Source organism: Sminthopsis crassicaudata, chromosome 6, assembly GCF_048593235.1.
Source record: "Sminthopsis crassicaudata isolate SCR6 chromosome 6, ASM4859323v1, whole genome shotgun sequence".
In the NCBI taxonomy this organism is placed as follows: Eukaryota; Metazoa; Chordata; class Mammalia; order Dasyuromorphia; family Dasyuridae; genus Sminthopsis; species Sminthopsis crassicaudata.
The window spans coordinates 251,644,533-251,664,711 of NC_133622.1; the positions used below are offsets into that span (position 1 = coordinate 251,644,533).

At 51.5% G+C, this 20,179-nt stretch overlaps 2 protein-coding genes across 2 annotated transcripts; one reads left to right on the plus strand and one right to left on the minus strand.

The window, feature by feature from the left end:
- Nucleotides 1–7,122: 7,122 nt before the first annotated feature.
- Nucleotides 7,123–11,148, minus strand: CCDC87 (coiled-coil domain containing 87). The gene has a single exon (XM_074273434.1). The coding sequence runs from the start codon at nucleotides 11,061–11,063 to the stop codon at nucleotides 8,397–8,399; it is 2,667 nt and encodes an 888-aa protein (XP_074129535.1). The 5' UTR covers nucleotides 11,064–11,148; the 3' UTR covers nucleotides 7,123–8,396.
- CCS (copper chaperone for superoxide dismutase) lies at nucleotides 11,148–15,475 on the plus strand. The gene is made up of 8 exons (XM_074273435.1): nucleotides 11,148–11,618; nucleotides 11,839–11,911; nucleotides 13,329–13,466; nucleotides 13,842–14,019; nucleotides 14,510–14,570; nucleotides 14,748–14,825; nucleotides 14,962–15,065; nucleotides 15,159–15,475. The coding sequence occupies exons 1-8, from the start codon at nucleotides 11,163–11,165 to the stop codon at nucleotides 15,310–15,312; spliced, it is 1,242 nt and encodes a 413-aa protein (XP_074129536.1). The 5' UTR covers nucleotides 11,148–11,162; the 3' UTR covers nucleotides 15,313–15,475.
- The last annotated feature ends 4,704 nt before the right edge of the window (nucleotides 15,476–20,179 follow it).

The window sequence follows — 20,179 nt, forward strand, 5'->3', positions numbered from 1 at the left end:
CGAATTAGTCCGTCTGACTTTGGACCTCGTGCCCCCTCCCACCATTCGGCTCCGACCTCCCGGGGGTCAGGGACGCGTTTTGCCTTTCTCCGCGTGCCCCGAGCCCGGCACACCCCCGGGCCGTCCCTGCTTTCTCACCCGCTCCCTGGGGACCAAACGAACTGCGAGAAATGGATGAACTTTTTATTTTCCACAATTGTGAGAAAGGAAACAAACTAGAAAACTGAACCCCCCCCCCCACAGCGAACCATAATCCGGGGTGGAGTTTGGCTTCCCCGCCTCGAGCTGAAGCTCCCTGGGGCGGGGCCGGCGGGGTGAGCGGCAGAGCCGCGCTGTCACTCAGTGGGGAATCCGGGCGAACTCGTGCTTCTGGACCCGAGGCGGCCCGTCCCGGCAAGAACGGAAACAAATCTAGCCTGCATTCGTGGGGACTTCCAAGCCCAAAGCCTGAGAGGGGCGAGTCCGCCCCCCGCCCCCCGCGGGGCCGCCTCAGGGGCTCTCGCCTGCTTTCTGTCCTAAGCTAGCGTGGGGCGGCTGCGGGGGAGGCCCGGGCGGGGGATGCGGCCCTAGGGCCGAGGCTGTAAGAGGTGCTAATGAGGGGGGTTGAGGTCCCTTTCGGATTCCCTTCTGATTCCCAGCCCCCAAGGCTGAAGAAGCCCGGATCTTCCATTCCCAAATCCTGGTCACCACGCACCTTTTTGAATTCCAATGAACTTGGGCTTTCCCAGCCCCCACTATCAGCTCAGGCTTCCCCAATCCCCACAGCTTCTTCCTTATCTAAAATCCCATCGAATTATTCCGAGCTAACCCAGGCCGAAAGCCGCGGAAGCCCGGGACTCCACCCACCTTCCAGATCATAAAAAGGAAACTCTGGAGTCCACTTGTGGCAGGAGCCCCCCCCCCCCCCATGGTATCTTCCGGGCCATGTAAGGGTTCCTAACCGTGCGGCGACCACCTCTGGCCCTGGCCTCGTCCACCTTTACCCTTCCTTCCAAACCCCAAATAAACCTTTTTTTTTTTTTTTTTTAATCAATCTAGGTTTTCGGGCCTACAGGAGACTGCGCCCTCACAGATTATCCTTGCGCCCCAAAAGGGCTCCCCTTCCCTAACTCATCACTAGGGCTCCTCCCGAGCGGCCGCAGGGTCTGGGGGTGACGGAATCCGCTCACTCCCCAACATTAGCGGCAAAAAGAAAGTTTCTTGTCGGCTAGAAGGCGGTTTAGCCAGAGGCTGACTGGAGAGCGGCGGATCTCGGGGAAATGGCAGGGAGAGCAACGCTAGGAAGGGCGGCTTTCTGACCAGGCTTCCCAACGGCATCAGAGGCCCCGCGTCCCGGACAGGGGACGTCTCTAGGAGGACTTGCCCTCCCCAGGAGGGGCTGAGACCCTGAAAGGGATCCCACAGCAGTAGGAAGTTTTTTTTTCTTTTTTCTTTTTATAGCTTTTTATTTACCAGACATATGCCTGGGTAATTTTCCAGCATTGACAATTGCCAAACCTTTTTTTCGTTTTTCCCCTCCCCCCCAGATGGCTGGTAGACTTACAGGGCCGAGTCCCTCTCAGGATTTAGCCGCTAAGGGCAGCCCCCCCCATGGGGTAATTGAGATCTCACTGAGGAGCTGGGCTTCCCCCCCCCAATATTTCACATTTACCCTTCCTGTGTCCGTGTATCCCTTCAGTTCGTGGATAATCTCTTCCCTAAATAAATCTACTTTTTGCCAAAGAGAATGGCCACTGGGAATGCTTCACACGACTGAACCCCAACTTTGGGAGCTGCTGGCATCACAGATCCTATCAATGGAGAGCAGCGGGCACGGGATGGCCCATAAGCACATTTTTGTCTTTTTTTTTTTTCCCCTGAGGAAGTTGGGGTTAAGTGACTTGCCCAGGGTCACACAGCCAGGAGGTGTTAAGTGTCTGAGATCAAATTTGAACTCGGGTCCTCCTGGCTGGTGTTCCCACTGTACCACCTAGCTGCCCCCCCCCATAGGTACATTTTATAGGGAAACATGATGGATTTCTGACATGGCCAAAGAGAGATCCCTCCAGACCTCTGCAGGGGGTGGGCCGCAAGGCTTTGACATAAGCTGGATTTCAGAGTGGACCTCCCCGAGGGTGGGAGCCCGATCTCTCTCAGAGCCTCTGCCTTCAGGTCTCAGAGATTAATTTTGGTCAATTCCTGTGTTCACCTGAAGATCCCATCAGTGTGAAAGACAGTGGGGGGAAGGGGGTTTATGAAAAACAAGCTTTGGGTGGACTCACAATTACCCAGTGGAAAGGGGGTCCCCTCGAGGTGGGCCCTTAGCTGGCAGCCTAAATCCTGACTCCACTCCCTGAAAGTTAGCTCTAAGGGGGAGATTTGGGTTCGGTTAGTACAGCGGGGTTAGGGGAAGGGGGAAACACCACAGTAGGGGGGGCGCCCCAAAGGAAGGTTGCAGCCACAGATGGCCCATAAGTAGGATTTATAGGGAAAATGCAACCTCAGAGACGAGACAGATTTGGGACCCGGCCCCAAGGTGGGACTGCTCCAGCCCTTTCTAGAGGGGCGGTCTCCGTGGTCTGACATCAGTGGATTTCAGAGTGGACCACCTCCCCGAGGGTGGGACCCTGGATGGATATAAGAGCTTGATCCCTGGTAGACTCAGGATCAGTTTTCCTCCTCCATCAGAAAGGAAGGAGCTTTGTCCCATTAGCAGCAGGAAGCGGCTGTGGTGAGTGAGGACGGGTGGGGGGTGGGGGGCCGCTCCGGAAAGGCACCCACAGACCCTTTTGGGGAAGGGGGCTTGTGGGGGAGGGGCACAGCAGCGCAGCCCTGACATGGACACCCACTAGCAGGCCAGAGGGAGAATCAAACCCCATCATGTATGTCCCCAGAATTCCATAAATTCTAGAGGCTTTCTGGAAACAGCGCGGGGATCTACCGAGTCAAGACGCTCTCGTGGGAATGCTAAACTATGTCTTACTTATGACTTAAGGCTTTGTAATAAGTAGGGCTAGAGCTGAAAAAATTGCAGCTGTTCCTCCTCTCCCGTTTCCCAGCACCTCTTAAATAGCATTTAAGGACCTCTTTTAAAAGCGATTTGTTTTATTTTGGGAGTAGCTTTCTTCGATTAGAATATAAGCCCGGATTCTCCCAAATACTGGGAGAAAAGGGAGGGACCCTCTGTGTTCAGGCTTTTTAATTTTGTTTTACAGTTTTTCTATTGCACTCTTGACTGACAAACTTGGAATTTGAGTTTGTTTTTGTGGTCTATACTGACCCTTCTCTGGATTTTTTTCCCCTGAGGCAATTGGTTAAGTGACTTACCTAGAGTCGACAGCCTTAAGTATTAAGTGACTGAGTTTAGATTTGAACTCAGGCCTTCCTGACTTGAGAGCTGGTTCTCTATCCCCAGTGCCATCTAGCTGCCCCTCCCTCCTTCATTCTCATGGATTCCCGGGACTCTGCAGCCTCTGCTTTCTGCTGGCTGCTTCTGCTCGGATAAATGGGTTTGTTCGGATTCATGAGTTGTGGGGGTCTCTTATGGAGGCAGCCTTGGCTAGGAAGCCTAAGCTCACCCTTAGACCACCAGAAGGGCTCCTGGGTTACAATGAAGGCCCACTCAGAGGCAGGCCAGAACGCAGAGCTGATCTATCCTTGGCATCGGCTAGCCGTGTTTATAGATGCTAATTATCTGTGTGGGCTTAATTATTAGGTTTAAATGAGGGAGTCAGACTGGGTGACTATAGTGTCACTCCCATCCCAACATGGGCCAGTGGAGAGGATGCTGGAGTTCCCACTGGGGAAGTGGCCTTCAAAAAGAGGACTTGCACCCGCCTCTTCTGCTTCTAAATAGTTGATTCTTTGGCCCAGTTATCAGGCCAGGAAATACCCTGCCATGGGATGTAGTTCTGAGAATGGGGAAGCTGTGGACTGAAGTCTAGCCCCAGTCACAAATTACATAAGACAATTAATTCCTGGCCCCGGGCGACTTCTAAGCCTGGGAGTGACCTGCACATTGTTGGGATGTTTTGGTGGAGGAAGTTTTTGGACCAGAATTTCACTACAAAGATGGAATTAGTTGTCTAGATTTAAAAAAAAAAAAAAAAAAAAAAACCCAAAAGGCAAAACAAGAATGGTTTTCAGGTACATTTTGTCTATTATTGTAAAATATTTAAAAAAAAAAAAGACAATTTTAAACATCAAAAAAGAAAAATTTAGAACTCAACTTCCTAATTCCTTCCCTGGTAAGGCGTGGTAATTTGATATAGGTTATATATGTGCAAGCTTGTAAAATGTTTCCATATTAGTCATGTTGCGAAACAAACAGATGAAAAGAAAAAGCTCACAAAAAATATTAAAGTGAAAATAGTCTGCTTTGATCTGTATTCAGACTCCATAGGTGGAGAGCATTTTCCTTTGTGATTTCTTTGGAACTGTCATTATGTTGATGGAATTAGATCCAGGATTTCACCACCAAGATGGAATTACTTATCTAGAATGGGATTGATTGGATTTTGTCTTAGTTTGAGGCAATCACATGATCCCTGTTCCCAGGTCTTGAACTCTGGGTTACAGTCAGTCCTGTGGTCTCTAAAAATCAGACTCACGGGAAGTGACTTGACTACAGGAAGCAGACAACATAGGTCAAGCATGGTTCATTCCATGAAAAGCCTTTTTAAATCCCGGACAAGCCGGGGAACTGGTCAGGTTCCCCGAGAACATGGTGGGAGCTGGGATGGTTCTCAGGTGTGTGTCTAAGCCTCTCCCTGCAGGGACCCGTCCCACACAAGACCAAAAAAACATTTTCCATTATTTCTTTGGAATTGTCATTATGTTGATGGAATTGGCTCTTTTTGTGAAAAGAGCTGTTTTCTGTGAACTGCTAGAAGTGAGCAGAACCAAGAAAACCTTGTAAACGTCAAAGACCTGTGATCAATTCTGGTGGTGATTCAAGGCAATTCCAATAGACTTGTGAAGAGCCTTCTGTATCCAGAGAGAGCTCTAAGGGGACTGAAGGCGCATTATGGAGTATTTTCACCTTTTTGTTGTTTGCTTGGGTTGTTTTCTTTTGCTCCGATTTTTCACCCTTAGCACGATTAATGTGGAAATTTGTGTAGAAGACTTGCACGTGTTTAACCTAGATTGGATTATTTGCTGACTAGAGAAGATAGAGGGAAAAATTTAAATAAGCTTTTACAACAGTGAATGTTGAAAGCTCTTTGAAAAATATTTTAAGGGGCAGCTAGGTGGCGCAATGGATAGAGCACCAGCCTTGAAGTCAGGAGGATCTGGGTTCAAATATGATCTCAGACACTTAACCCTTCCTAGCTGTGGGACCCTAAGCAAGTCACTTAGCCCCCATTGTCTCAGCCAAAAAAAAAAAAAAAAAAAATTAAAAAGAGGAAAAGGAAAAGAGCTTTCACAGTTGATCATTGCAGAGTTGCTATTGCAAGGATCATGTTCTCCTGGTTCTGCTCACTTCACTTTATCAGTTCACGGAAGTTTTTCTAGCTTTTTTGAAATGAACCTGCTCATTTTTCATAGCACAGTCATATTCCACTACATTCAAATACAGCTTATTCAGCCATTCCCCAATTAATGGGGATCCCCTCATTTTGCAAGTCTAACACTACAAAAAGAGCTGCTATATTTGGGCACATGTGGGCCCTTTTCCCTTTTAGCATCTCTTTGGGATACAGAAATGGTATTGCTGGATCAAAGGGTACACAGAGTTTGCATTGACAGTCATATTCCACTACAGTCAAATACAGCTTGTTCAGCCATTCCCCAATTAATGGGGATCCCCTCATTTTGCAAGCCTTTCATCACAAAAAGAGCTGCTATATTTTGGCACATGTGGGTCCTTTTCCCTTTTAGCATCTCTTTGGGATACAGAAATGGTATTGCTGGATCAAATGGTACACAGAGTTTGCATTGGCTGGAAGTTCTTTCTATTAAGACCATTTAATGTTGAACTAAGATTAAGATATTGGATGTGCTGCATTTTCTTGGTTGCAAGGACACGAGGCTAGGAGCACCCTCTAGAGGGTATTGTTGGTATGGCAGCATTTCTATCAGCTCTCTTGACAATGGGATATCTGACTCTAAGAGCAGTGTTTTTTCATTGGTGAGGTGGCTCCTCTCTATCGTGGAGGTGGCCACCTCTGGGACTCACAATCCCTCACCTGGTCACCTCCACCCTCCGCTCAGACAGCATGGCTCAGGGGATAGAATATGAGCTACGGGGTGAGCCGAGGGCCATGATGGAAGAGCTGTGTGATCCTGAGTCTTCTGAATCTCTGTGTTATTTGTAAAATAGACTACGCAGGGCTTACATTAAGATCAAAGCTGCAGAGGAGGAAGCAATCCGCATTGGTGAAGGGAGTTTGTTTGCACACCTGGCTCCGGGGCTGTGGTAAAATGTGTCAACTGAGGTATGGATCAGTTGTGTTTGGTTCTTTGTGATTCTATTTGGAGTTTCTTGGTAAAAATACTGGAGTGGTTTACCACTTCCTTTCCCAGATAAGGAAACTGAGGGCTAGCTTGTCTTGCCCAGGGTCACACAGCTAATGTCTAAGGCTGGATTTGAACTTCTGATTTCCAGTGCTTTGCCCATTGTGGCACCTAGCTGCCCTGAATTTTGACCCTAAGCTTCATTTAAGCTAGGATAAAACTGGCAGCTTTCCAAGGTTGCTCTGATATTGATGGGGGGATGTTTTCAATGAATCTCTTAAATGATTGCACCAATCACATCTTCTCCCCCAAATAACAGATGTGCATGTGCATCTGAGCACATAAGTATGGAATAGATGACTCTACATATGTACATGGAAACACATTTGTGCACGTGCATCTCTATCTCCATGTGAATCTAGGAGGCCTCCTGGGGAAGTGGACTTGAAAAGCTAGGGCAGAGAAAGGGCTTGGACTACATGATAAGGTCCCTTTTAGCTCAAAAGGGCTTCTCTGCCCCCAAGCAAGTGAGACTTGGTGGCAGAGGAGGCTTAAATCTTCATGGCTAGAGAAAGTTCCTCATTAGGAGGAAATCGTAGGCTGTGAGAGATATACATCCATATCTGTACATATAAATGTATATATACCTGCATGCATTACATATCTATTTACATATAGACACGTATATTTTACATTTTCAAGTATCTTTGTACATGCACTTTTGACTAGAAATTAAAAATTTCACCATATCAGAAAATCAAACCTCAGACTGTCTAGTTGTGAGATTGCATCATTTTGTCTTGTTTTAAGTAATCAAGAAAACTTCAATCTTTCCATTTGTTCATTTGCTCCTATGAGTCCCAACCAAGCTGATTGCAAGGTAGCCTGTACTGGGGAGACTGGATTATATTTAAAGTAACATCTCAAGCAGAGAAATCACAGGGCTCGGGGGAAAGAAGCCATAGTTCTTTGGCCCTTTCCAAATTCTGGCTAAGATGGTCAGTGTCTCTTTCCTCATTACCTATTCTGTTTGGATGCTGTGTCCTCTTTGGTTAAACAAAACAAAACAAAACAAACCCAATTCCCTGCAGCTGAGGCACAGGGTCCCTAGTAGATGTGTATTTGAGTATCATAACCTGGCTTGTAGAATGCTCTCTATACTTGGCCACGGGACAGAAGTGGGAGAACCGTGGGATCTGCATCTGGGAAAGATTCTCTCAGACCTGAGTAGTCCACAGAAGACTGGATGGATTCCTCTACTAGACTTTAGCCTTTGAGGACCAAGTTCAGGATCTTAGACAAAACTGTAAAAGCCGGCGAGGTACAATGTTAGCCTTTCCATCCCATCGTCCTACTCGGGACCTTCATGCTGCCTGCCTCATGATGACCAGGACAATGCACGCATTCTCTTTCTCCAGATTCTCCCCTTTTAAAACCTAACTCCGGCAAAGGGTCGAAAATGGCCTTTGGGTATCTTTGGGTTCACTGATGGTGAAGCCCAGGGAAAGAAATACAGCTCCATCGGGGGTTTCAGCTGTCAACAACAGTTGTGGCAGTGGGAGGAGGCAAGCCTCTGCCTTCTGTAACTGCTGATTAAGCCAGACCTGAGAGACACCCTTATTCCTTTAAACTTCTTCAGCGACTAGATTCGAACCAAGCTTCCCTCAGAACTGGAGTAGAATGAGATGCTCAAGCGTTCTACCTGGCCAATCCTGTTTCATTCACTCAAACGTTCAGACCCAGTTTTCTTGACATACCAGAGCTTGGCTATATCGATTGAACAGGACTTGAAATTAGCTGGCCAACCTGGGGCAATTTCCATCCTATAGCTATACTATATTATAATAAAATATGAACTCAACTAAGATCTCTTCCTAATCCACCCCAGTGGGCCTGGATTTCTGAGATGTTCTATCACCTGGCTGACCCTGGGGACTGGAGAAGGGTGTAATGTTTGCTGTTTAGTCATTTGTGTGAGAGGAAATGAGGCCGTTTTCTGGGTTTCCTGTGATTTTGGGGAGAAGGGAAGGCAGTCGGGAGCTCTTTTGGACATGGACCAGGTTCTTGGCCCGCCTTTCCTGCTGCAGCCAGTACAGCATCTCCACTTTGTCCTTCTTCATCTTCTCGAGATAGCACCGCCCCTTGTAGGTCACCGAGTCCCCAAAGGTGATCTGGATATTGTGCAGGAGCTTGGCCAGCAAGGTCTCCCCTGCTTTAATCCTCTGATGTAAGCTGCTACGAATCTGGGACTCCTCTTTCAAGCGCCAAAGGTCATAATTGACCTTCAGGAAGAAGCGGTTGGGGTCAGAGGCTTCTCGCTCAAAGCGTTCCAGCTGTGCTAACAAGATCTCCCGCTCCTGGATGGGCTGCAAGGCCTTCTCCCAGGCACTCACCAGGGCGGGGAGCTGCCCCAACCGGGCATTGGTGCTGTACTTGATGGCCATGTCCAGCCGGTCTTTGTCCGGCACCTGCAGGATTGCCCAGATCCTCTCGAGTCTCCTCTGAAGTTGCTTCGCTTGCCTGTAGTCCCCTAGGGATTTGCTGCCCTCGGCTCCCAGGCCGTACTCTAGGACCGAGTTGGCATCCCACAAACCTGGCACAAACTCCCCGACGTCCTCCTCCTGCCCCAGCGGAGGCACAGGTGGGAGCCGTAGGGTGTCTTTGGCGGTGACAGGAGCCAGCACAGGTTCATCTTCTGGGTACATGTGGAAGATCACATGGAGAAAGTCACACTCCTGGGTGGCCAGGTACAAAAAGTAGTCGTCTGTGGTCAGGGTGGTTCTCCACCAGCGCAGCCAGGAAGACTTGTTTCTGAACCACCGCTTGGGTACCTTGGAACCCAGCAGCGGGGCAAACCTATCGTAGCCTAAAGAAGGTAATCTGTGCTTCCCGATGCCGTCCAGGGCAGGGTTGATGATTCGCATGTTGGGATCTGTGTTCAGGTAGCCTGACATCACATATTTGGTCCAGTCCCGGTCGGATGTGGCCTCCACAAGGGGCCCCCGGTCAAAGTGCAGGTAGTCGGCAGAGACACGGCTCAAAAGCTCGGTGTAGATCTCCTGGATTTTGGCCCCAGCAAAGAGGATGTGGTCCAGGTCTTCCACGGTTTTGTTGTCCAGTTCGTCAGACAGGTGGTTATAGAGAACGGGCTCCTCCTTCAAGTAGAAGCTGTCACGGAAGGCCCGATCTGATACTCTGGCCGCTGCGGCCTTCAGAATGATCTGATCCTTCCACCTCAGGGCCACGGTGACTGGCTGTGGGTGCTCAGTAGCTGGGAGTTTTTTGGTGGGCTTGAAGTCCCATTTTCCAGAGTCGTCTTCTTCCTGGAGAGTCTTTAGGATTCTCTGCAGCTCTTCCATTCGGAGGTAGCTGTTGGGGAGCCGGGTCAGGGCCCCGAGCAGAGGGGGGAGGGCCGAGCTCTGCAGGGGTTTCTTGGACCGCTCCATTATGAGGTTTTTGGTCATGTGCTTGAGGTCCTCATAAGGGGTGCCGATGAAGGCCTCTGTTCCGGTCTCCAGGCCGAGGATCAGCGGGGTTAGAGTTCGAACGGGAAAGGTACATATGCCCAGTTCGTCCGAAAGCCTCCGCCCTTCTCTCATGTCCGGCAAAGAGTAGCACTTCCTGGGGATGTGCAGCTGCAGGAAAGTCCCCATCTGCAGGCCTTCCTCCAGGGTCAGAGCCTCTGAGGGGCGAATCTTATGGGCAAAGGCCTCCTCGAACCTGGAGGTCCTGGGGGTCCGGGGGGGCAGCCAGCGCAGGTACTTCCTCTGGTCCAGGTCCGGGATCGAGCGCAGCCCCTTTAAGGCGTCGGGGCAGGGCCTCACCGAGAGGTAAGCGGGGCGGCTCAGGGACACCAAGTAGCTCATGTTGAGGGCGGAGCAGGGGATCTGGGAGAAGCCGGTGCTGTGTGGCCAGGGCAGCGGGCACAGGCGGGACGCCTGGAAGGTGCCGATGGTCTGCTGGGGAATGAGAGCCTGCTTGCGGAAGTCCTCGGGCTTGGCCGGCCCCATGTGGAAGGGCCGCAGGCCCTGCAGGTCGAGGAAGTCGTTCACCAGGCTGCGGTAGGCCTGGGGGCTGGTGAGGAAGCGGGAGCTGTCCACGGCCAGGTAGGCCGCCAGGCGGGTGAGCGTGGCCGACTCGGTGAGCACGGACTGGGACTGGGGCAGGGACAGCGTGATGAGCAGGTGCAGGTAGTGCACGAAGAGCTGCTCGGCCGCCAGCACCACGTGCGTCTCCACGCGCTGGCGCAGCTTCTGCTGGTCGCGCGGGCTCAGGCTGGGCTCGGGCGGCGGCATCTGCCAGCCGTAGCGCAGCTCCGACAGGATGACGTCTAGCAGCCACTGCCGGTGCTCCTGGGGCACTTCGTGCGTGACGCCCACGCGGGACAGCCGGTCCGACACCAGCATGCACAGAGAGCCCGGGGACAGCTGCTCCAGGAAGTAGGCGTCTCGCCCCACTCGCGGCTCTCTCTTCTCCTGCGAGGAGGGCAGCGGCTCGGGGGTCGTCGGGAGTTGTATCTCCTCCTCCGGGAACAGCGACAGCGGCCGCAAGAGCTGCTCGTACACCTTCTGGATCTCCGGGTCCGCCGTCCTGTCCATCGGCGGCTGCTTGCGCTTCCTCGGCTCCATCTCAGGTGGCTCAGTCCCCCTGGAGCCTCTCAGCTCACCCACCTGACGCTGTCGCCACCGCGGATCTGTTGGTGCCTCTAGGCGCCGGGACGCGTCGCTATGGAGACAACACCGGAAAAGGAAGGGGTCGAGCCCATGGGCTCTCGTCCCTGGCCAATGGCCGGGCGCGGCGGGGAGGATGGGCGCGAGAGGGCTGAACCTATGAGCCCGGAGGGGAAGACCGTGAGGTCCGGCCCCTTCTGGGCTCCTCTGACTGGTGAGTGGCTGGCCGCGCTCCCCAGGAGGAAGGGGGCGGAGCCTGCGGGTGCCCAGCCTATGCGAGGTCTTGAGGCCTGGCTTCCTTTCTGCGGCTCTGAGTGGCTAACTGAAGTCCTGGGGGCCGGGGGAAAAGCACGTGAGAGGGGCCAAAGGTCTCGAGGCTCCGCCCCTGCCGGACTGCTGGACTTCTGGCGTCTTTGGGAGAGTATCCCTGGCTCCGGGAGGTGGAAGATGGCTTCCGTGGCGGCGGCGGCGGCGGCCCCCGCACGGGTGGGAGACAGTAAGACAGCGTGCACGGTGAGCGGGCACACGACCCACGGGAGGGACGGCGGGCGGGCCGGTGGCACTGGCTGGGGAGCTCCGGAAAGCGGGGCTCCGGCTACGCAAGTAGGGGAGCGCCCCTCACTCTTGTCCCCGCCCCTGGCCAGCATGGCTCCACCCCTCCGCTCTCGGCCCCTTCGGCAAGTCCCGCCCCCTGGCCAGAGCCCCGCCCCCTGACACAACCTGCCTCCCACAGCTGGAGTTCGCGGTGCAAATGAGCTGCCAAAGCTGCGTGGACAGGGTGCAGGCGTCCCTGCGCGGCGTGGCAGGTGAGAGCGCGAGCCTTCCCTCCTCCTGCCTCTGAGCCTCCCTTTCCTCGGTCAGCCCCGGGGCTGAGGTCCGGGGGTCTTGTTTTTCTGGAGCTTCCGTTCCTCACCTTGACCTTTCTGCAGACCCGACGCTGCCCTCGCCGCCCGCCTTCGGACCGCGCCGCCCCTCTTTCATTGCGGGTCCGCCCGCGGGTGGTCCTGCCCCTCTCCAACAACCGCCCTTCTTGCTGAGCGCCCCCAGCCCCCTCCCCAATAGCACCTCCGGGTCTGTGCTTAGGCCCCCCCCATCTGCGGCTTCTCCCCCCCCCCAGATCTTTCAGGGCCCCCAGGCCCTTGGGGATTTCTGGCCCAAATGGGCATCCCCTCCTGTTTGCTCCCAGAATCCCCCGCTGCAAGCAGGCCTCTCTGCAGTCCAGCCTCCCTGTGGCTGGCAAGGCCATCTTGTTCTCTTACCAACCCTAACACCCCCTCACTGAAAGCTTTCTGCCAGCCCTAGGGCATTGACCTCCTTGCTGCTCCTCCCGCTCCCCACCTCCATACTTTTGCTCAGGCTCTTCCCCCTGCCAGGAGAGCCTTCCCTTCTCATTTCTGGCTCCTCCTTTCTGTGCCTTCTACAGCCACACTGTGTATTGGGGGGGGGCCTGTCTTGGAGCCCCGCCCCCGTGTTCCCTGAGTTCATACATTGCTCTTGTACCCAGGTCTGTGGATAAGAGGGCAGGACTGAGTCCAGTAGGTGCTTGGCCAAGTGCCAAGGCCTCAGGCTTGTGGCTCCCAGAGGTGAAGCTGGGAGGGCCTGACCTGGTCACGGAGGAGTGCAGGGAGGACGGGGGCAGCCCGGAGACCCCCAGTGGTGTCTGCATCTGGCCCGGAATCCTTCCCTTCCTATCTCGGGCAAACGCTCACCGGGAGGGGCCAAGCCTTGAGGCCCGTGCTGGTCCGGCCTGAGCTGCAGGCAGACAAAGCGCGTGGAAGGACAGCGGGGACCATCGTCCGGGCCTCGGGGGACCTCCCCGGGCGGCTTGCCGCGCTTCCAACTTCAAGCAGCCTCGGCCGGCTTTTCCCTCCCCTTTGGGCATTTTAAAAATTCTCACTTCGCTTGGGTCTGGACGTCACTATAACGTTTTTAATCCCTCCCAGTGACTGGTCAGTGGAATCGGATACTGCCTCAGAAAGCAGGCCGTAGCCCCCGTCCTCAGCTGGCCGGACGCTGCCCGGCGCCCCGCCGGGGTGAGCCCAGTCTGCCCGCGGGTCCGTGTGCCCCGGCTCGGGGCGCTGAGCTTCCCTAGGCTCGGCTGTGACCCCTTGGGGCACTCCTGAGCTCCGGGAGAGGCTGCTCTGGAGTCTGACGGGCCCCAGGCTGGGGCATCCGGCCTTCTTCCCTTCCTTGCATCTTCCTCCTTCCCCCTTGTTCTCGCAGGCATCCAGGGAATGGAGGTGCAGCTGGAGAATCAGAGCGTCCTCGTGACCACCACCCTGCCCAGCCAGGAGGTGCAGGATCTCCTGGAGAGTACAGGCTGCCAGGCAGTGCTCAAGGGCATGGGCAGCCACATGCTCCGTGAGAACCTGGGCTGAGGGCGGGGGAGGGCCGGGGAAAGGGGGCAGAAGTGGGTGGTAAGAGGGCAGACTCAGGGGCTGGGAAAGCGGCCTTGGAACCCGAAGGGAGCCTGGGACAAGGCCGGGAGAGCTTTCCTATCCAGCTTCTTGGCTTCTGGCACGGAAGAGATCTTCAGGTGCCAGAGTCGTTACATCCTGGAAGGCTCATCCTGGTTAGAAAAGGGACCCTCGGGTCAGGGGGGGCTGGGGAGCAGCCACGGCCATGATCCCAGAGCCAGCTGTGGCCATATCGGGTAGCCTGGGGCCAGCCGTGGCCATGGTGGGGGGTCGGTGTGGGCCGGGGAAGGCAGCTCACCCGTCTTACCTGCTCTTGCAGAGAACCTGGGGGCAGCCGTGGCCATGATAGGGCAGCCTGGGGCCATTCAGGGAGTCGTGCGTTTCTTACAAGTGTCCCCCAAATGCTGCCTCATCGAGGGGACGATCGATGGCCTAGAGCCTGGGCCCCACGGCCTCCACGTCCATCAGTATGGGGACTTGACCCAGAACTGTGCCAGGTGGGTAGGAGCCCTTGGTACTGCCTCGTATCCCCCTGTTTTCTAGGCACTCGTGCCAGTTAGCTCCCAAAGGAGGGCAGGACACAGAATCCCAAACTCTTACCCCCTTACGGAACCTCCTTGGCCCCCTCCTGCTGCTAGGTGACCTCCCAGATTTCGGGCCCAGCCCCCCTCCCAGACTGGTCCCGAGTGGGGCCCCCCACCAGGACTGCCCGTGGAGCACTCCTCAGGGCCCTTTCCTCATTCCCCTGCTGTCAGTGTCCTGCCTCTCCAGGCAGTCACCTTGGGTTCATTTGGGAACATATCCATTTATGAATAGGCTGCCTCTTTGGGTCCTACGCAGGGCCTGGTATCCCATAGGAGCTTAATAAATGCTTGTTGATGGCTTGCTATATGGGAGTGCTTATGAGCTGTAGAAGTTTTGTGGGGGAGGGGAGCAGGCCCTGCTTGCTGAGCTCCTCCAGGCCCATAAAATACTTTTGGCTTGTAGTTGTGGGGACCACTTCAACCCTGATGGGATGCCTCATGGCGGGCCCCAGGACGCCCAGCGGGTAAGTGTTGGCACCAGGAAGGGCTCGAATAAAGGTCTGATCTGGGGGGGGGTGCGGGGCTCCCAGGGGCTGCAGCAGTGGGTAGGAGGGTGGGGGCCCCAGGGAAGTCTGCCCTTCTGCCCTGGCTGCTCTGGCCCAGGGCCAGGGCGGCCTCCGCAGCTCTTGTGCCCTTCCCAGCACCGTGGAGATCTGGGAAACGTCTACGCTGGGCCCGACGGGAGAGCCACCTTCAGACTGGAGGATGAGCAGCTCCAGGTAAGGGACTGAGTGGGGGCTGTGGGAAGGCAAGGTAGGAAATATGTATTAACCATTTATTATAGTTCAGGCAGTGGGAAAGGTCAGGGACATTATAGTGGGGGTTGGTCCCTCCTCAGAGCTGCCTCCTCCACAGGTATGGGACATCATTGGCCGAAGCGTGGTCATCGATGCAGGCGAGGACGACCTGGGGCGGGGAGGGCACCCACTCTCCAAGGTCACAGGGAACTCTGGAGAAAGGTAAGGGCACTGCCTCCCCCCCTCAGGCGTGCTGGGACGGGGTCTTTTTCTGGACTTGCCCCCTGACCACATGGCATCTGGACTGTCCCATAGGCTCGCCTGCGGGATCATCGCTCGCTCCGCCGGCCTCTTCCAGAACCCCAAGCAGATCTGCTCCTGTGACGGCCTCACCCTCTGGGACGAGAGGGGCCGACCCATCGCCGGTGAGGGCCGAAAGAAGCCCCCGAAGACCCCCGCTCACCTTTGACCTGCTGCCACTGGGACGCCCCCGAAGGCTCGGTTGACCTCCCCCATCAAATCAAGTGGAATCAGAAAATCTCCCTCCTGTGGACCAGCCCCCGCCCCTTCCTGCCCCATGGCCAAGCTGCTCCTGTATCTCTTATAATTAAAGGTTTATTTTCCTAGCAGAAGTCAGTGCTGCGTCTTTGCACCTTGGGCAGGGTCTCGCTTCTTTCTCATCCCCCTTGGGACTGGCAGCCTCGGCTTCTAGGATGCCTTCATTTCTGAGCAGAGCCCCTTCTCTCTGCACTCCCCCTCCGCAGTGGGCACACTGCCATGTCCTCTAGCCAGGGAGCAGCTGGCTCCTTTCTGAAAAAGGTAAAAAGCCTTTTCCTGGACCTGGGTGGAACATCACGCCCTCCCCTCAGCACCCCAGGGCCCTGCTAACATGCAAGGGACCGTCCCATGCTCGAGACCAGCACTGTCCCTGCCCTCGCCTCTGCCCGACCCGACCCCTCTGCTGCCCGCATCCTCCTCACGTCACCCAGCCACCCCACTGGCTCCCAGCCTCTGCCTTAGCTGAACTCCCTGAAAAACTCACTCATTCTAATTGACCCGGGCTCCGAGTCCCTCGCTCGCTCTAAGCCACTGGTGTTCTTAATTGCCAAATATCATGGCTTCCCAGTCCTGTCCCAGCCTCTACGGCCCTGATCACCCCTGGCCGTGCTCTCTGGGTGCGCTCGCCTCCCAGCCTCCTTCCCCAGAGCTTGGTCTCCAGCCTCCTTGGTCTCATCAGCTCCTGTGGCTCCAAAGCAGATGGTCTCCTGAGCTTTAAAGGCAGCCCTCATCTCTGCCGGCCTTCAGCCTCTAATCACAAACCTCAAACATTTATCGTCCCCACCATCCCTGCTCAGATTTCCTGAGTTTTGTTGAGGGAGCCGCCATCCCTCCCAGGGTCACCCTCGGCTCCCTACAATCTGATGTCATCTTCCCAGGGCCAGGCCATTTCCGCTGTGCGCCCCTTTCTCCCACCCCATCACCTCAAGGTTAGGTCCCCGTGCTCCCTGTTCCGGAGCCCTTCAGTCAGGACGATGACCTCCCTTAGGTCACATGTGACTGACCGACCAATGTCCGCTTATCCCATGTTCTTCCTGCTCTCGCAGAGTGTCCCTCATAATACAGTAGTCATCCCTTCCATATCTGGGATAGAGGGGATATCTGGACAACCGGGCAGGTTTTTTGGCCTTCCCTTTGTCCCACAGAAAAAAATTGTCTACATTTATGGTACTAGAAAATAATTGATATTATATAATAATATCCTTACGTTTGGGGCATTTCTGAGTTTTTAAACTTTCTGTGTCATCTACAGTTTTCACAAAACTCCCCCCCCCCCATTCTCATTTAATTTTTTAGTCCAACCTGCAATCTATTGATGGAGGTGTAGAAAGTTGCAGTGTGGATAACTATGCAAAAAAAGAGAAATTGCACAAAACTGAGTAACAGAAAACAAAGCCTGACAGTAAACATCCTGCACCCGTGGGCCCCTTTCTAGTCATTTATCATGTCTCAAAGCACACTAATAGTCCATTGTTCACGTGCCACAGTTTCCAGAGCCTCTCTAACTATTGTCATTTCCCCTTTGGGGCATCTTTTCCAATAAATTACTTTTCTCCCTTTGAGAACTATCTGTTTACATCCCTTGCATTTATCTCATTTGATTTCTGAACCAGTTCTCTCCATATTTTGGATATTATACAATTATCAAGAAAGTTGCTCCAAAGATATTTCCTCCCCCAGTTAACTTTGCCTTCTGAGTGAACTCGGAGGGCAGAAGGAGACATTTTTTCCTGTTTTTTTTTCCTCATTTTTTTTTTTAATGGCTAATGCAGAAATTTGTTTTGCATGATTATACTTATTTGCAATGGGATCGTTCTTCCCTGCCTTCTCAGTGGGTGCAGAGGGAGAGATTGTGGAACTGAAAATAAAAATTAAATAGAATTTAATGCTTTATAGAATACAATTCTTCCTCTGCTCGTAGACGTGAAAGGTTTCGCTTGCCCCTTATGTTTATTTCTCAGCCAATCATCCCTCTGAAAATTACTGGGGTACATGGTGAGAGATGATAACATGGGCTTGATTTCCTCCAGATTTGCTTTCTAGTTTTCCCAGCAGTTTCATTTGTTTTTTAATCAAATTTGGGGCTTCTTCCTTTGGAGCGGGCCTGTGTTTCCCTCTAGCTTTACAAACCAAGATCCCTTTGTGGTCACTGCTCCCCTATTCGTGTTATCTCCGGTTTCACATGCAAGTTCCTCATTTTGGAATTATTCAAGTAAAGAGGCTTTTAAAAAAACCTTTTCACACAAAGTCTCCCTTATTTAGGAATATATTGAAGACCATCGACCCCAGGAGACCACTGATGGGAAGAAAGGCTCTTCATAGGCCAAAACATTCACAGGAACACCTTTCTCTGGCAACAAAAACATCAGAAAAAAACCTCTGTTAGGGGCTGACTGTGCAGTTCCCCTGGAAGGACGTGAGACCCAGAGCAAATGAGGGTCACGGGTCATTCCTGGGAACTGCACAGTCAGCCCCCAACAAACCTGGAGGCTCATGGACTGGGAGATGGCTAAAGCAGTTGGGGCACATGGATGGGATGGAGTGTGACTGCTGTGAGATACAACCCAGAGGAATCCAGATAAGGATGGAAGGATACGGAGGGCTAGAAGCAGTAGTTTCTGCCAATGGTTGCAATCTCTCCTCCCTCCCTCCCCCAGAAGACAGCACAAAGCTTCTATTCTGGGTAACTGGGAAGGTCTTCCTTTGGATTTACCCAATTGAGAGAAAGAGAAACCTCCCTTGCTCTCCTTCCTTACTTGATGAAACTTTTCAACTATTCAGTACTATGCATGCAAATTAAAACAACTATTTTTGCAATCAATTTAAAAGTCAGCTCCCTTGTATGTCATTTTTTTTTTTTGTTTTGTTTTGTTTTTTTGTTTGTTTGTTTTGTTTTTTACTGAAGTACTTGGGGTTAAATGACTTCCCCAGGGTCACACAGCCAGGATGTGTCTGAGATCAGATTTGAACTCAGGTCCTCCAAGCATAATGCTCTATCCACAATTTGGGTATTTATAATAGAATGACTTAGTTGTTCAAAATTTTCTTAAAACAATATTGCTGGAACCAGGAGATCATTATACACTTCAACGATACAGTATGAGGATGTATTCTGATGGAAGTGTATATCTCTGAGAAAGAGAAGATCTAATTCAGTTCCAATTGATCAATGATGGACAGAATCAGCTACACCCAGAGAAGGAACACTGGGAAATGAGTGTAAACTGTTTGCATTTTTTGTTTTTCTTCCCAGGTTATTTTTACCTTCTGAATCCAATTCTTCCTATGCAACAAAAAAATTCCATTCTGCACACATATATTGTATCTAGGATATACTATAACACATTTAACATGTATGGGACTTCCTGCCATCTAGGGAAGGGGGTGGAGGGAAGGAAGGGAAAATCGGAACAGAAGTGAATGCAAGGGATAATGTAAAAAATTACCCATGCATATGTACTGCCAATAAAAAGTTGTATTAAAAAAAAAAGAAAATTAACAAAAAAATAAAACAAAACAATATTGCTGTTACCATATACAATGTTCTCTTGGTTCTGCTCATTTCACTTCATTATTTTGTGAAGATCTCTACATGCTTTTCTAAAATCATCATTTTTCTAGAGCAGAGTAATATTCCATCATGAACTTATACCACAAGCCCTTGTTTAGCCATTCCCCAATTTACAAATACCTGCAATTTCCAATTCTTTGCTTGCATACAGAGAGCTGCTATAAATATTTTAGGACATGTAGGTTCTTTTCTATTTTCCCTAACTATCTCTAGAAACCTACCTGATAGTTGTGTTGTTGTATCAAAGGCAGTTTAATAACTCTTTGGACATAATTCCAAATGTCTCTCCAGCATGGTAGGATAAGCTCACAAATCCACCAGCACTGAATTAAAGTCCCAATTTTTCCACATCCTTGCTAAGATTTGTCACTTTTCCCCTTCTATCATTACAGTTAATCTGGTAGATATAAATTGATATGATAAATAGTGAATTCTTCCCTCAAAAGCTGCTGTTGTTAGGTTTATTGCACACTAGCTATTTTGTTTATTGGTTTCTGTACCTTATTTATATAGCACTTCAAAGTTTGCAAAATGCTTTACCAATATTAGCCAATCTTCACAACAATCCTGGGAAGTAAATACAATTATCTCCATTTTACAGATGAAGAAATTGAGACTGGAGAAATTTTTAAGCTACTTGCTCTGGGACACACAGTTACTATGAGTCTAAGTCTGGATTTGAATTCAAGTTTTCCTGACTCCAGATTCCAGCACTATTTTTATTTAATCCCTTCCCTTGATCTACCTCTCCATTTTGTTTAACTAGCACCACATTATTTTAATGATTACTCCTTCATCATACAATTTGTTAACTGCTCCTAATAGAAGCCCTTCCAATTTTTTTCATAATTTTTTCTCCTTCATGTGACTATTTTTTAAGTTTCCTAAAACATCCCCTTGGTACTTTGGTACTTGATTGTTTTAGCATTGAATAAGCACCTTAAATAATATTGTCATTTTAATTATAGTGGCTTGATCTACTTAGAACAATTCATGCTTCTCAGTTATTTGTTTTTATTGCTACCAAAAAATGTTTTGTAGTCAGATTCAGATTATCCCTTGAGTGAATCTTGGTAGATACATGCTAAAATATTTTATAGTGTCTGTGGGCATTTTTAGTGGGTTTTCTTTTTCTAGCTCTTCCTGATGAGTTTTGTTGGTTATATGCAGGAATAGTGATGATTTGTATGGATTTATTTTATATCCT

What these genes read in the sequence shown, in the direction of transcription:
- CCDC87 (XM_074273434.1), bottom strand. Translation starts at nt 11,063, where the DNA reads ATGGAGCCGAGGAAGCGCAAGCAGCCGCCGATGGACAGGACGGCGGAC.
- CCS (XM_074273435.1), top strand. Translation starts at nt 11,163, where the DNA reads ATGGAGACAACACCGGAAAAGGAAGGGGTCGAGCCCATGGGCTCTCGT. An exon ending in GTCCCTGCGCGGCGTGGCAG is followed by an intron (nt 11,912 to 13,328) that starts GTGAGAGCGCGA and finishes TTGTTCTCGCAG; the next exon opens with GCATCCAGGGAATGGAGGTG. An exon ending in TGGAGGATGAGCAGCTCCAG is followed by an intron (nt 14,826 to 14,961) that starts GTAAGGGACTGA and finishes CCTCCTCCACAG; the next exon opens with GTATGGGACATCATTGGCCG.